Source organism: Mustela erminea, chromosome 19 (assembly GCF_009829155.1).
Source record: "Mustela erminea isolate mMusErm1 chromosome 19, mMusErm1.Pri, whole genome shotgun sequence".
Classification (NCBI taxonomy): Eukaryota; Metazoa; Chordata; class Mammalia; order Carnivora; family Mustelidae; genus Mustela; species Mustela erminea.
Genome location: NC_045632.1, coordinates 7,115,028 through 7,130,255, shown reverse-complemented (window position 1 = coordinate 7,130,255; position 15,228 = coordinate 7,115,028). Strand labels below are relative to the sequence as shown.

The window sequence follows — 15,228 nt, the reverse complement described above, 5'->3', positions numbered from 1 at the left end:
TAAGCCACTGCTGGGCACAGAGAAGGCATCCTCTTCCTGGAAGGGGAGGCACAACATGGGACGGGGCTCCCTCAGCCAGTGCTTTTCCCAGAGAGGTCTGTGAGTGACTGTGATCCTACATCAGTTCCCTGGTCCCGGGGTTTAAAAATCTCAGAAATCACAGACAATACTGTCACTCCAAGGAAATGCCATGGTGGCCTCTCCTTTCAGAAAAATGCGTTCACATTTCTCATACAGTCACTGGGTATTTGGGTTTAACGCAGTCTGAACACTCAGCTCTCCAGCACCAATGAACCTAGAGATGAAGTATTATGAGAACTTCATCTTATTTAGCCTAAAAATAAATCACCCATAGAGACAGACCAACAGAAACATAACGAAACATGGTGAGCACTAATGGTGAATGACTACAGGTGGTGAATATAAACCTTCCCTGTAAACTGCTGGCAAGTATGTACTTTCAGCATCTTGGGCCACAGAGTCTCTGTCCTAACTACTCAACTGTGCACTGACACAAAAACAGCCACAGAACCACACAATATGCAACCCAACAGGCAAACTGCATTTGCAAAAAAGCAGACCACGGGTGGAATTCGGTCTACGGATCGCAGTCTGCTGGCCTTTGTCCGACTCTCAATGTTCTGCAGGTCTGACGTTCTCCATAATAAAATATGGGGGGCCTACTGACTTAAATGCTTGTTTCCTTCCTCTCTGTCGCCTTCCAGTTAGAGCTTTGGGTTCCTCTCTCAGCTGGGCAACGGGGAAATGCATCCAAGGGCCATGGCCCTGATAGCTGAGCAGCAGCCTTGAGGACAAGACACTAGCAGGGGATGAGTGTAAGCGTAATGCCAACAAGAGCTGCTGACATCTGACTGCCTACTAGGTGCCCGACAGCACCCAAGTGCGGGACGTGGAGAAGGAACACATCTGATCCTTAGAAGTGAGCTCTGAGGCAGGTGTTGTTCTAAGGGTGAGGATGCCCATGCACAGAGAAGCTGTCATTTGCCAGAAAAGCAACAAGAGCCCAGATCGGAAGCCAGGCACCCAGACTCTTCATCTAAACATCTCTATATTTAAGAAAGGTGCCCAAGGGGCGGGTGCATAAGAATCAAGCCATCTCTGCCATGCTAGAGAGCCCCCTTCCCTCCTGCTGTCCCCGGAGACACTGGTTTTGGTGTCACTGAAAATGTCAGCTTGCCTTTCTCAGCACAGACAGCACCAGGAACACTCAAGAAAGGCAGGGAGGAGCTCTGGGGCTAAAGCCACCTTTAGCTAAGCACCTTTACATATTAGCTATGGGATCTCGGGCCACTCTGTACCTTTCTGGGTCTCAACGTCCTCATCTGCGAAATGGGGATTAAATATCACCCATCCTCAAAAGGTTACTGTGACTACCAAGTGACATAAACCTGGGAATACCCTTCGACTAGCAAACACAATAATGACAGCTTTGACCTACCCTGTTGACAGCACCCTGATTTTGTTCAGGCATCTCAAGAAGGGCACACATGGCAGCAGGCCACCTTTCCCCCTGGGGTCTCCTTTCCTTTCTCTCCCAGTAAAAGTAAAATAACAGCAAATACTCCATGGTGCATACTGTGTGCCAGGCACTGTTCTAGGAGCCTTCATGTCTTAACTCATTTGATCCCCAAGACAATCGCATGAAGATTCAGGATCACCCATTACGTGGCCGAGGAAACAAAGGCACAGGGAAGTTAAGTAACCTCTCACAGCTTATAGGTGGCAGAGCCAGGATGAACCCCAATCACCTGGCTGTTAACCAGTTGCATCAATCTGTATTTCTGTGTTTTTAATTTGGGGGTGTGTGTGCTCACAGCAAGTCTAAGAACCATAGTTTTAAACGGAGAACACAGACAACACTAGAAGTACCCGCAACAGATGCCAAAAGATGTGAACGGTCATGATTCCCACAGGCTTTTGCTGACGCTTCCTATACTTTGCTATTGTAATACTACAATTCCTAATAGGAGGAAAGTTAAATTGGAGTTACAGGTTATTGAAAATAAAGGTGTTATTTTCCCTACCCGAATTGATGGACCTGTGCTGGAATCTGAGATGGGCCCCAGGTTAAGGGCTTCTGCACTGACATTTCTGCAAAGATGACAGTCAAATGGCCTGCAGACACATGAAAAAGTGCTCCACATCACTTGGCATCAGGGAAATACAAATCAAAACTATAGTGAGATCCCACCTCACACCAGTCAGAATGGCTAAAATTAACAAGTCAGGAAACAACAGGATGCGGAGAAAGGGGAACCCTCCTACCCTGTTGGTGGGAATGCAAGCTGGTGTAGCCACTCTAGAAAACAGCATGGAGGTTCCTCAAAAAGCTGAAAATAGAGCTACCCTATGACCCACTCTGGGTATTTACCCTAAAGATACAAATGTAGTGATCCGCAGAGGCACATGCACCCCAATGTTCATAGCAGCAATGTCCACAATTGCCAAACTGTGGAATGAGCCGAGATGTCCATCAACAGATGAATGGATAAAGAAGATGTGGTATCTACATACAATGGAATATTATGCAGCCATCAAAACTGAAATCTTGCCATCTGTAACAATGTGGTTGGAACTAGAGGGTATTATGCTAAGTGAAATAAGTCAATCAGAGAAAGACAATTATTATATGATCTCACTGATACAAGGAATATGAGAAACAAGACAGAGGATTGTAGGGGAAGGGAGGGAAAAGTGAAATAAGATGAAACCAGAGAGGGAGACAAACCGTAAGGGAGTCTTAATCTCACGAAACAAACTGAGGGTTGCTCTCATGGAGGTGAGTGGGAGGGATGGGGTGGGTGACTGGGTGATGGACACCGTGGACAGTATGTCCTATGGTGAGCGCTGTGACTGTCTAAGACAGATGAATCACAGACCTGTAACCCTAAAACAATATACATGTTAATTTAAAAAAAAAATAGAGCTCCTGCACTGGGTTATACTGCCGCTCATAACCCCTGGTTTTCAGCTATGCACATGACCTCCAGGAAAAGACATCTGAATCACTTTTTCATCCAACGTGAAATTAACGCCTGGCCAGTGAAATCTCAGTGGGAATGGTGTGTGTGACTTCTAGGAAGTGTCCATAAGAGGATCTGTGGTCACACTCATCTTCCCTCTTTCCTGCATGGAATGCATGGAATGGGGCTATGATGGCTGGGCTTTAGCAGCCACCTTGGGATCATGAGGTGAACCTGGAGATGGGGAGGGTAGGATGGGTGACATGCAAGCAGTGTACGAAGTGGAAGAGCCTGAGACCCTAACACCAGAGACAGAAAGAGTGCCATACCAGCCGCATTGCCTTCAGACTTTTTGGTCGTAAGTCAGAAATAAACCTCAAGCTATTTAAGCCTCATTTAGAATTTTCCCCGTATTTACAGCCAAACTGAATTCCAGTGAACTCAGCACATGACCTAGTTCTGGACAAAGAGACAAGGGCAAGTCAGCCTTCAACAAAGACTCTCCTCCTTGGGAAAAAAGGGAGGATGACAAGGAAAAAAAAACTTCTCTGTCCGAGGTCAGCCCCTGCTTCCAGTGTGGTTCTGTGAGGACTTAACAACAACAGACAGAGCAACGATCTTGTGGCCACACGAGGCAGCTCAAAGGAACAGCATACTCTGACCCAATTCTCTGACAGCCTTGAGCTGCCGAACTGGTCATGTAAGGAAAAAATGAGCCCTTAACTTGCCGGAACAACTGTTGGTCGGGTTCTCTATGATATTCCTGTTGGAGCAGCTATTAATAACATCAACAAGAAATCCTTGCTGTCCTTGATCGTGGCACAGTGCTGAAGTCTACCCTGTGCACTGTCCCCCGAGCAGGTTCCTGTCAAGTGCCCATGATGTTCCACATACATGGTTTTGCGAGAGCCTGTCACCCCGGGCTGGGGCTGCCTCTGTGCCCAGTGGCCCTCAGCACAGAGCCCAGTACATGGAGACACACATACAACATCTCCCTTCCAGCCACCGCATCCAGTGTAGAAGCACTACTCACTTTTTAAGGTCAGTGTTTCCATTGGATCCACCAAGTTTCCCTGACCCAAACACGTACAGTGTGAGCCCAGGGAGCTTCCCTGTCACAAATGTGTATCGTGCGAGCCACAGGCAATCCACCTTCCCTTTGGCGTGAAATCCAAAGGCCTTGCTATGGTCTATGAGGCCCAACAGAATCTAGCCCCTCCTCACCCACTCTCACTGCCCACCGCCCCCATACCCCTGGAAATCCTGTCAACGGCTTCCTCGACAGTAAAACCAATGCAACACCACCTTCACCCAGCTCTTTGCACTTGCTGATGTACCATTTCCTCAGCCTGAAACACTCTCCCTCCAGTCACCTCAGGGCTTCCCCCACTTTACTCAGGCCTCTGCTGGATCCTCACACGCGAGCACCCTGGGGAAACAGCATGCCGTCTCTCCCCACATGTAAGCGCTCTCAGCAGTCCTGACACAGACTTCTCCGCTCAGTTTGTCCTGCCCCACTAGAACACCAGCTTCACAGGGCAGGGACCCTGTCTTCTTTCCCCCGCGCCCCAAGAATCTAGGACAACACCTGGCATGGAGTTAAAGCCCAATCAATATCTGCAGGATTTTTTTTTCTTTTTTTTAAATAAAGGAACTACAAATGTGAATACAAGCAGAGATAAAAGTGTCTAGGGGCGTATGCTCCAGACTGCTGCTGTCTGGAACAGGTGGTGGCCAGCAACGGGGCACTGGGGTCTGTAATGTAAGGTGTGTAACTTAACACGGAGCCTTGGCCGGCCAGGAGAAGTCTCTCCACCTCCTACAAAGTCCTAGCCTATGTATCTTTCTTCCTTGTTCCACAAAGGGTCACGTTTTTAAATGAACATAATGTGTGTGGGTGGGAAAAACCAAGCTCCCACCTGGTAATCATTTAGCATTGCTGAAGGGTGAAAATGGGCACCACAACCTGTATTTCTACATTATTTGAAGAAATTTTTAAAAATATATGATAAATGAGCATGTACTCTGGCTTTACCTACTAGCTAAGGGTCCCTGGGCCAGTCTGGGCACTTTGGAGCTACTGTCTCCTCCCTGAAAAATGGGAATTAACAGCAGAGCTGACCTCACGGGACTGCTGGAATATTCGTACAAGGAGAACCTGGAGACAGAGCCTCGCAGGCGGCAAGCACCTCACTGTTCGCTCTCCTTCACCATCGCTCCTTACGTATTTCACGTTTCAGGGGCGAGGCAGCGGATATAAGTGCTGCACGCTCAGAAGCCAAAGCGCCGGAGTGAGTTACTTCTCGCAGCAGTTTGCCTGGCATGATAACCGCTCATGGATGTGCCTGCTTCCCTTATCTGGAAGGTGACCAGTCTCCGGGACAAGGGTCAGGACTGTTACCAATGGTGATTCCTGAACCTAGTACAGGGCTGGGCTCACCAAAAATCATAAAAAGAAACAATTTCAGTTTTTGAACACCCAACTACACCTTAGACTACTTATGTGCCAGGACCACAGCTAGGTGCCCCACACACGGTCTCCCTGTAATTGCTACCACAGCGCCAGAGGCACACGGCAGCCCCACAGCCATTCCACAGCCAGGCAGGCGGGGCAGAGAGGAGCGTGCAGCCATCCGGGGAATTGCGGCACACACTGCAGCAGCAGCCCGCTTCGGCACTGCCTTCCTACGCAGCCGTCCCCCCAGTTTAACCGCCCGGAGAGCAACCTTGACTCTAAGTTCCACTTCACCGGTTGCCCGCGCACACCATGAAAAGAAGCTGGAGCTTTAGGTCCATGCTCTGGAGACACGGGGCGAGCTGCCACAGGGTCCCGGAGAGTGGCCAGCGACTGCAGGGTCTTTCCACGGTCCGCCCCACTAACCCCACACCACCCAGCCTGTGAGTCTTCCACCCTTTCTTCACATAACAAGAAAATCAAGGCCGAAGGGCTGAGGAACTTATGAAGTGGCCAGAAGAGCAGAACTCAAAACCCAGGTCTGCTTCCACTGTGGCACTGTCGCCCTGTGTTACTTTCAATCCTAGACTTTGTCTGCACAGGGGGCTCAGCCTGGTGGTGAGGACTGAGTGCTACCCTGGAAACACAGTGCCCTTGGCTATTTCCTAGCGTCGTTACTTACAAAAATGCCACGACTCAAAAAATAAATAAATAAATAAATGCCACGACTCACAGTCAAATTCATAAACTGATTTAAACATGCCCAATGTAAAGGAGACTTCTGAAGCCCTTGGGGAAATCTGAGGTTTAGAGGAGCCTGAGGGATCAGAACGGCCTGGTTTGATGCAGATGACAGCAGCGCTGTCACCCAGTGTGAGTGAGACATACGTAACAAAGCATGTGGGAGAAAATGTCTGAAGCCTGGAACTGACTTTTAAAACACTTAAAAACAAACAAACCCCCCACAAACCTGAGGGAGAGTGAGGAACAGGTGAAAACACGTGGCCATTTCTGACATCAGATATTTAACTACTAAAAAACTCCTAGAGAAAGTAAATTAGCAACTATCTCTGATGTCGTTTACGAGGACTTAACGAACACAAAGTACTCATGGCGCTGCTGGGTGCACAGCAGGGTCTCTAAACCGAGGCAAGACTGACATCTGGAGCCAGAGCACCTCCGTGGTGGGGGCCGTCCTGTGTATCAGTAAGACACTGGGCAGCATCATAGGCCTCTCCCTGCGGGATCCCAGATGGACTCTCCCCACCAGTCCTGACCACCAAAAATACCTCCGGACATTTGTTTTCTGGGGAAACAAAGTCAGCCAGAGCTGAGAACCACTGCTCTAGAGGAATCAGGAAAAGAACAGTCTTTAAAGGGCACTTGGGCGGTGCAGTCGGATGGGCGTCCAACTACAGATGTCAACTCAGGTCATGACCTCGAGGTCCTGGGAACAAGCCCCACATCGGGGTCTGCACTCAGCAGGGAGTTGGCTTCTCCCTCTCCCTGCTCTGGCTCATGCACGCGCTCTCTTAAAAAAATAAATACGACAGAACAGTCTTCGAAAATACTCAGGCACCTCGCCTTGACAAAGCCCCCATGATCTCATCCCCACCATGACTACTATAGGCCAACACTTACTGAACATTCACAACACGTCAAGCACTGTTCTAAGCATTTCCCATGTACCATACTATTTAATCCTCACAACCCCCTTACAAACTCCTAAGTTACAAAATCACTCCCATTTTATAGATGAGAAAAGAGTCTAATAGAGACATAGCCTCTCACCCAACAGACCACACTGTAAGTAACACGGGGCCCTGAACAACTGGATACTGCAGTCCGGCCTCTGCTTCTTACTGACTGGGAAGGCCTTAGGTAAGGGATGCCATCTCTTTGCACATCACTTTCCCAAGTATAAAACACAAAAAGCTACCACCACAGAACAAGGTCATCACATACTGAATGCTTACTTCCAAGCAGCCACTTAATTTGCCAATTCCACTGCATCTTCACAATCTCCCCAGCAGATGCTTCTTCCTCATCATCACTCCACTCCACAGACGAGGAATCCCAGCCCAGTGAGAAAAAAGTATTGGTCCAAGGACACACATGGGACAAACTAGGAGAAGTGGGATTCAAAGCTGTCACCCCTGACTCCCCACTTTACCACCCAACACATTACATCCCACCCACCAGCAAATCCCACCTGCCCTCCTGTCAACAGACCCAGAGTTTAACCTCTACTCCTTACAACCATGCACCAACGCCAGTCCTGGGTGCCAGCTCTGCAAGGACACCCCAACAGGTCCATATGCTCCTGCTCGGCCTCTACTCAATAGCCAAGAGGATCCTTTAGAATTAAGCCAGAACATGTCATTTCTCCATGCGAAGCCTTGCAAAGGAACTCAAACTCACAGAAGCCCTTGACCTGGTCCGCAGGCCTTCACTTGATCTCACTCCAGACTAGTCCTCACCTCTCACCAATCTGCCGTTCTTCCTGCTTCAGCCCCGCTGGCCTGCTTGCTGTTCTCTGAACACAACTAGCACGCGCCCACCTCAGGGCTCAATATCACTTCCCCAGTGACCCTCACTTCCTCCACTATCACCTCCTTGACTATCCTATCTAAAAAGCAGTGATGAGGAGTGTCTGGCGGGGCTCAGCTGGTTAAGCAGCTGACTTCAGCTCAGGACATGATCTAAGGGTCCTGGAACTGAGCCCCACAATGGGTTCAGAGGGGAGTCTGCTGTCTGCTTCTCCCTCTTCCTCAAATAAATAAAATCTATAAATAAATAAATAAAATAAAAAGCAGCCCTGGGCTTGCTCTAGGCCCTGGAGCCTGCCTTATTTATTATTATTTTTTATTAACCTACCTTATTTTTCCAGTAAGCAATTACTGCCACTGACATCACACTCTCGACCTACTGTCTGCCTCCTCTACTAGAACACAAGCCCCATGAAGCAGAAGCTTCGCTGTTTTACTCCCGGCTGTGTTCTAGCATTTAAAACAATCTGGTGCATAAAGGTGCTGGACAATTATTTGCTGAGCAAATCAATCAAGACTAGAGGGTGCCCAATCCCATGTTCATTCTAGTATCCTAGATTGTCTCATTAAAGACCAATTAAAATATCTGGCATATGAATACAGTCAGCAAGTTTCTGTCTGCCCCAAATTCCATTCTCTCCTTAGGTCTTACACATCCTTTGGGAACCTTTCCTGGGTCCTCCACTTCTCAGCCGCATGAATCTGACCAAGCTACATACTAGGCTGTGCTTTAGTTTCCTGCTCAGGAAGACACAGGACCTACTTCAGAGGGTGGCGATGAGAATTCAGGAAGCTCATAAATGCAATGCCCTTGGTAGCAGTTAGCTTAGAGCAAGCACCCAACAGATATCCACCATTATCATTATTCATTCAATCCTTTCTGCGCTCCTCTATTCTGAGGCCTATACTGAGCCGCTGAATCCTGAGATGAATCAGAGCCATGTCTCAGAGCCGAGCCCTGCCCTCAGAAAGCCCATACACATGGGCACAGATGCAATCTCTGAGACTTTTGTCTCTGATTCTTGGGAAAATGTTCAAACTCCTTTTAAACACAGATCTGTATGTACCAGCATGAAAAGATAAGGAAGAAATACTAAGTTAAAAGTGTAAGTTGTAGAACAAAATATTTAGTGTTTAAAAAAATAACCCACTGGCTTTCTTTCTCTATATATGAAGACAGCATGACCTAGAGTCAGCACACACCGACAGATATATAATACAGACAAAAAAGAAAGAAACAATGCAGACAATAAATACAAGCCATACAGATAAGTTTATATTTTCTGGTAAGATTAATAAAAAAATACTAAGCATACAAAATTAATATATTTTATTTAACCCAATGTTTTTATCATTTCAATGGGTAATAAAGATGAAAAGCTTCACCCTGATGTTTAACACTCTCCAAAGCATGTCTCTTAAATCTGGTACGTATTTACTTACAAGTACATCTCAACTCAATTCAGCCACATCTGATGTGTTCAAGAGCCACAGAGTGGCTACTACACTGAAAAGCACGTCAGCCAAGGTCTGTATGGACCTGGTAATGGGCTACTCTGGGGGCAGCAGGTGGGGGCAGGTTGAGGAAGAAAGGGTGGGGTTTAATACAGAGGTGTTTAAGTCTAAGGCGGACACTCTCCTTACTGTAAAGAACTAGGCAGTAAATACTTTAGCTTTTAAAATAAAAGCCTCAAATATTTGTCTCTGTGGCAACTACTCAACTCTACCCTGCTGTTGTATCACAAAAGCAGCCATGGATAATATGTAAATTGAAGGATCTGTGTTTTCAATAATACTTTATTAAAAAATAAAAAGGCAAAGGCCACCCCTGGCCATATGCCAATTCCTGTGATGAGGGAAAGAAGCAGAAAATGTTCACCTTTAGCCCAGAAGGCTGACCTACAACCTGCATAGTTTCAAAAAGGACCAGAAATTAGCTGTTTGCTATGTTCTTAAAGGGTCTCATGACTACCTATACATCTCACCGATAGTTAATACTAAGCGAAATGACAAGCACCAGAGAAACCTTGTGAAAGTAGTTTTATGAGTAAAAATTCGAAAAAAACATTTATGATCTAATATTCCCTGCACATCCCTGCCCCTTGAGCACTAAGCATAAAACCACTGGCTTTAAGAGAGCAAAAGTACAGCTTCTTCTGTCCACAGGTCCCCATGTTATTTAAATAAACTTGTTAAGTTGCATTGTAAACACCTCAAGAACTCTTTCTTGAACTGTGCTCAATGATCTGGCAACCCCTTGTTTAAGTCACTGCTCATAAGATCCTTCTGAGTCACAGCCTCCTTCATCTTCATCTCCCAACACCAACAGCTCATTCTGTTGGTGAGCTGTTGGTCATACTGGCTTCCTGCAGTTCGCAGAACATGTGTTGCACAGTGCTGCCATAGAACCTTTGCACTGGCTTCCTTTACCTGGAATGTTATTCACCAGATACCTATGAGGACCTGTTCCTCATTTCGCATCTCTGCTCAAATGTTCCCTTGAAGGCCTTGCCTGGCCATTCTCTCTAAACTTGTAACACTCCCCCGTCCGCCACATCCCTGCTTCATTTTTCTCCAAAGCACTTACTGCCATCTTATACAGTACACGCTTCAACTGTCTTCTCGTCTGTCTCCCCACACTATAACATGAGGCCACTAGTTTTTGTCACCTTGTTCCCTCTTGTATACCTGTGCCTAAAATAATGCCCTACTCAGAGCTGAGGCCCAACACTAACTGATTCACCATCACAAGCCCTGCTGTTGCCTTCCCACATCTCACACCTGTTAATAATGTATTCAGCTGTTTCACATCTGCTTCCTGTTTAACAACTGGTGTCACCATTATATCCTCAGCACCATAACTGATATGTGGCAAGTGTTTACTGAACAAATGAATCCACACAAGAGCCCTATGAACTAGACAATTACCTCCATTTGAGAGAAGAGGAAAGCAAGGACTAAGGAGATTAACCGACTTGCCCATGTCAAAGAGCAAGAAGTGGAAGAGCCAGGAGTACAACAGCAGTCTGTCTGACTCCATAACTTGTGATGTACCTCGAACTTCAGAGGCTGGGCCCAGTGCCATCCGCTCAATTTTATAAACAAAAATTGAGGCCCCTATAAAGGGAGAATGGGGCCTCTTCAATTACTACTCCCAATAATTGCCGCTAACATTTATTGGGCCCTTAACAACAACGAGGCACCGTTCTATTTCACTTGTAGTCCTAACTCATCCAGCCCATCACAACCACCAAGTGAGGCCTGAACTATTATTAGCCCACATTTCAGGGAAAACAAGCCCAGAGCCGTGAAGTAATTTGCACAAGGTCGCACGGCGGGTGGGAGGTGGAGCTGGGATGGGCAAACCGGGGAGTCCTTAGGCTTCTCAACCACTCGCCAGCACGGCTTGGCCGTGCCCCAATCCCACTCACCACAAATATGTTAACCTGTTGAATAAACTGCCCACCCGCTGTTCGGCAGGATCCCAGAAGCTGGGGAGAATTTCAGCGTAAATCCGCGCTTGAATTTGGCTAGTTGCCCCCTTGGCAATCGGAGTGTTTTCGCCGCCCCTCCCCTTCGGGAATCTACATCAAAACTGAAGAGGGAGGGAGAGCAGGAATCGGAAAGGCAGCGTCATCTCTCAGACCCCATTTATAAGTTCACCCCACAGTGCTGAGGCCCAGCCGCCGGAACATAGGAAGGAGAAAACCTACCAGAGCCTCGACAAACCCGGGGCCCCTCCCCCACTCGGAGCGAGCCTCGCGCCCCCATCCCCAAAGGGCCATTCAGGGGCCGCCGCCAACCACCGAGCCCTTTCCTCTGCCCCAAGTGGCCGAACCCCCTCCCCCGCCGCTGCTTCCCAGGACCCGGGCCGCCACGCGCACTAGGCAGGCCCGGGACCCCTCCAGAGAGGCCTGCCTCCCGCCCTCGGGGGGCTAATACCCAATCCCGGGCGCCGTCTCATCCAGTCTTGGGACCTGGAGACGTGAGAACTGGGCGCTGATTGGCCGCCGCCCCCTTCCGCCACTCCCAGCGAACACTGAGCTTTCTGCGCGAGGGCCGTCCGTGCCCCCATTACCCCTTCCCGTATTCCCCAAGACCCCCGGGGCCTCCGGACCTGAACATCCTCGTTGCGAAGCTCGTCTATCAACACCGCAATGGGGTACAGCGAGTCGTCGCCGTCGGCGGCCGCCATCTTGGCTCCCTCCCGTCCCTGTCAGACTGCGGCCGGCGCCGTGCAGAAACAGGGGCAGGGAGGGGTAGGGCTGGGAAGAGGACGAAAGACGAGCGTGGGGGCGCCCGAGCCACTTTACAGGGGCTGCCCCACTGTCATTGGCCGCGCTCCGCCGGGCCAACCCCGCATTTCGTTGGTCCGGGCAAACGAAGCCCCGCCCAGTGCCCATTTGCCATTGGTCGAAGGCACTGAGGTCGGGCTGCCTCCGTTTAGCAGAGAGCGGAAGGAAACGGAAGTATGCGGTATCTTAGCGACCAAGATTGTACCCGCCTACGTCACCGCTAACAACGAGCGAGACGAGCAGTTGTTCCTAGCCAATAAGTGGAGGGATTCGAAGGAGGCAAAACCTGTCCTCCGGCGAGTCCGGCACAAAGTTTCTGCGCATGCGTCGCGAGGTTTGCATGACGTCATGTGGGGACCCAGACGGCCTGCAAGTTTTGGCTCCCAAGCTGGTGGTTCTGGTGGTTGGCGGCCGTGTTAAGGGCAACTTTGTGAGGGAGGAGACGCGAGTGAGTCTTTGGTTTTTGCCGTATTATGCAGCAGCCTAAAGAAGAGTGGTGACTTGCCTTACTCTCTGGATGAAACGCAAACCCCTCAGACTGATATTTAAGGTCCTTGTAGATCTGTAGATCTGGTTCCTAAACCGGCTTTAAGCACATCTTCTACTCCCCGTTTTACATTTCAGCGGTCGTGGAAGGGGCGGCTTGGTGGCTCAGTAGGTTAAAGCCTCTGTCTTCAGCTCAGGTCATGATCCCAGGGTCTTGGGATCGAGCCCGCATCGGCCTCTCTGCTCAGCAGGGAACCTGCTTCTTTTCCTCTCTCTCTGCCTGCCTTTCTGCCTACTTGTGTTCTCTGTCTTTCAAATAAATAAATAAAATCTTTAAAAAAAAGACCCTCAGCGGTCCTGGAAAATTAGCGCCCTCTCACGAGGTCATGCCTTTTCCCCTCAATCAAAGAGCATTTAAACACACCATCCCTTTACTTCCAGAGCAGTTTCTATTTAATGCTCAGATCTCTGCATAAAATGTCTCCCCTTCACTGCTTCTCTTCAGCCTTGGTCCTCCAGCCCCCAGAACCACATACAACGACGACCACCACCACAGCCCAACCCTGCGTGTCTGTCTGTCTCTGTCTCTGTCTCTGAAAGTCGATCCCTAGGGCTGGCATTGTGACCATGCGTTGGAGTCTGTCTCCTTACACAGAGTGGAAGAAGTGTTATGTCTGACTAATGTATGTTCCACGCCTCACTCATCAAAGCCCCCACCCACCTCTGAGAACCACCTTAACAGAGGGATTTGGGGGATGGGGGAGGGAAGCTTTGGGATGCTTCTTCCCCCTTCATCGAACCTCTTGAAAGGCAAGGCTGAGTGAGCTAGGACTCCTGGACATGTCTGAACTTCAAACCCGAGTTTCTTTTTAAAACAGCCCTCCCCACTCTACTTAGGAAACTGCTCCCCATAAAAATGGGATGGTGGTGGCATTGCATATTTCAATTCTTGATCTCCATGTGCCCAAGATCTCCCCACCACCCTACCAGCTCACTGAGACTATGCGTCTTCATAGCTAAGGGTACACTTTGAATATCATACAATTTTATTTCCCAAGTATACCTCAGTAATGCTGGGGAGGACAGCGGGGTGTCACAAGTGTGCCCTGCAGAGAACCTCTGCGTCATAAAATGGCTCAATCAGCAGCTTGATTCTAGTAATCTCTGAAGAACAGACCCTTACTATAGGCATCTAAATGTGTGACCCAGACAAGTATTTCAGCACTGCAATTGGTTTCCACAGTTCACAGCCCAAAAAGGAAGTGGATGGAGGGGGTCCTTAATCTGCCAGTCTATAGTTTTCAAGTAACATGATGAATAGCTAGACCCTTGGCAGCAGCCCAGGTTTCTGAGATGTGACCAATGAAGGAAGGACCTGCTTCTGATTTCCATTCTGCAGAGCAGGCACTGAGACTAACTGGACCCAGTGGCTCCAGGGACACTATTAGGTTTCAGCTGACCTAAACCATCAGTGTCAGTGCCATACATTTAGGGCACTCTCAGAGGACTGAGGGTTCCTAGTGCCAGTGGCTTTGGCTACAGCATGGAGCTTAAAATTTCCTGGGAAGGGATAGGCACCACTTATTCTTGTCAAGCTGAGTTGCTGCTAGAAAGGCCTTTGTTCCTGAATATGGCCTTTCCATGGGGCACAGGACTTTGGGGGCCCTTCCTACACTGTTAGAATTGAGTCCATGTTGATGCATTCTAAACTTGGAATATCAGGCCAGACAGTTGATGTAGTTTTTGAATGTTGGTGAGGTCTGAAGCTGATGGCTAAAAAGGAATTCTTGAGACATCATAGGTGCAAAAGGGTGATTTTATTAAAGCATGAGGTTTTCAAGAGAAATTGCATACACTAAAGAGGACCTGTAAGATATCAGAGGACTTGCTGTTTGTCAAATTAAGGTTGTTTTTTCCCTCTAGCAAAGCTTTAATATTAAGACACTGCCTTCTGGAAGTTAGGTTATTGGTAAGAATGCTTTTTTCTTGTAAATTTCATGTAAGACATTTGTAGACTGAGGGGGACTCGTGTCTTGCAGGACTGTAATCTCTGTAAGTTAATCATTTGTTTTTCCTTCCCTTAGTTGTAGGATAGCCAGGATTTTCCCAGTCAGGGTGAGGTTCAGGTAGAGAAGTGTTACTGGGACACAGAGTCTTTCATTTGCCACCAGTGGGGTGGGGTGGGTCTGAGATATGAATCTGGGTATAAGCTACCCAGCCTATGTAATTTTCTTATATCACTCCACACAGCCTGAGGGAGGCCCCAAAGACCACATCAACTCAGCTTCTTTCTGTTACTATGGCAACTCCCAAATGTCAGTGCTTGGAAGGTTCAATTGCTATCCCATCCTCACTGCCAAGACTGTCAAGAAAGGTAAAGAGTGTAAGATGTTAGCCCATTTACAAACCAGTAAGTTAGCCTTTCAGTTGCATGGATGCTGGGAGAAGACATGAGACTC

The 15,228-nt window shown here is 48.4% G+C and overlaps 1 protein-coding gene and 1 long non-coding RNA gene across 4 annotated transcripts in view; both read right to left on the bottom strand.

Moving 5' to 3' along the window:
• Positions 1-12,284, bottom strand: part of PPP2R1A (protein phosphatase 2 scaffold subunit Aalpha) — a 52,141-nt gene extending 39,857 nt beyond the window's left edge. For 2 of the 3 annotated variants that reach the window (XR_004281151.1, XM_032324128.1), the window contains exon 1: positions 12,106-12,183. Coding sequence is in view for 2 of the 3 variants with exons in the window: in XM_032324128.1 (XP_032180019.1) it covers positions 12,106-12,183 (78 nt within the window). In the remaining variant the exon portion in view is untranslated. Of the gene's footprint in view, positions 1-12,105 lie in introns of all 3 variants that reach the window. The other variant, XM_032324130.1, reaches the window with a different exon arrangement.
• Positions 9,524-12,098, bottom strand: LOC116579180. Its single transcript, XR_004281164.1, has 2 exons — positions 11,931-12,098; positions 9,524-11,583 (listed from the first exon to the last, which is right to left on the bottom strand). It is a non-coding gene; the product is annotated as an uncharacterized LOC116579180 (long non-coding RNA).
• Positions 12,285-15,228: the final 2,944 nt, after the last annotated feature.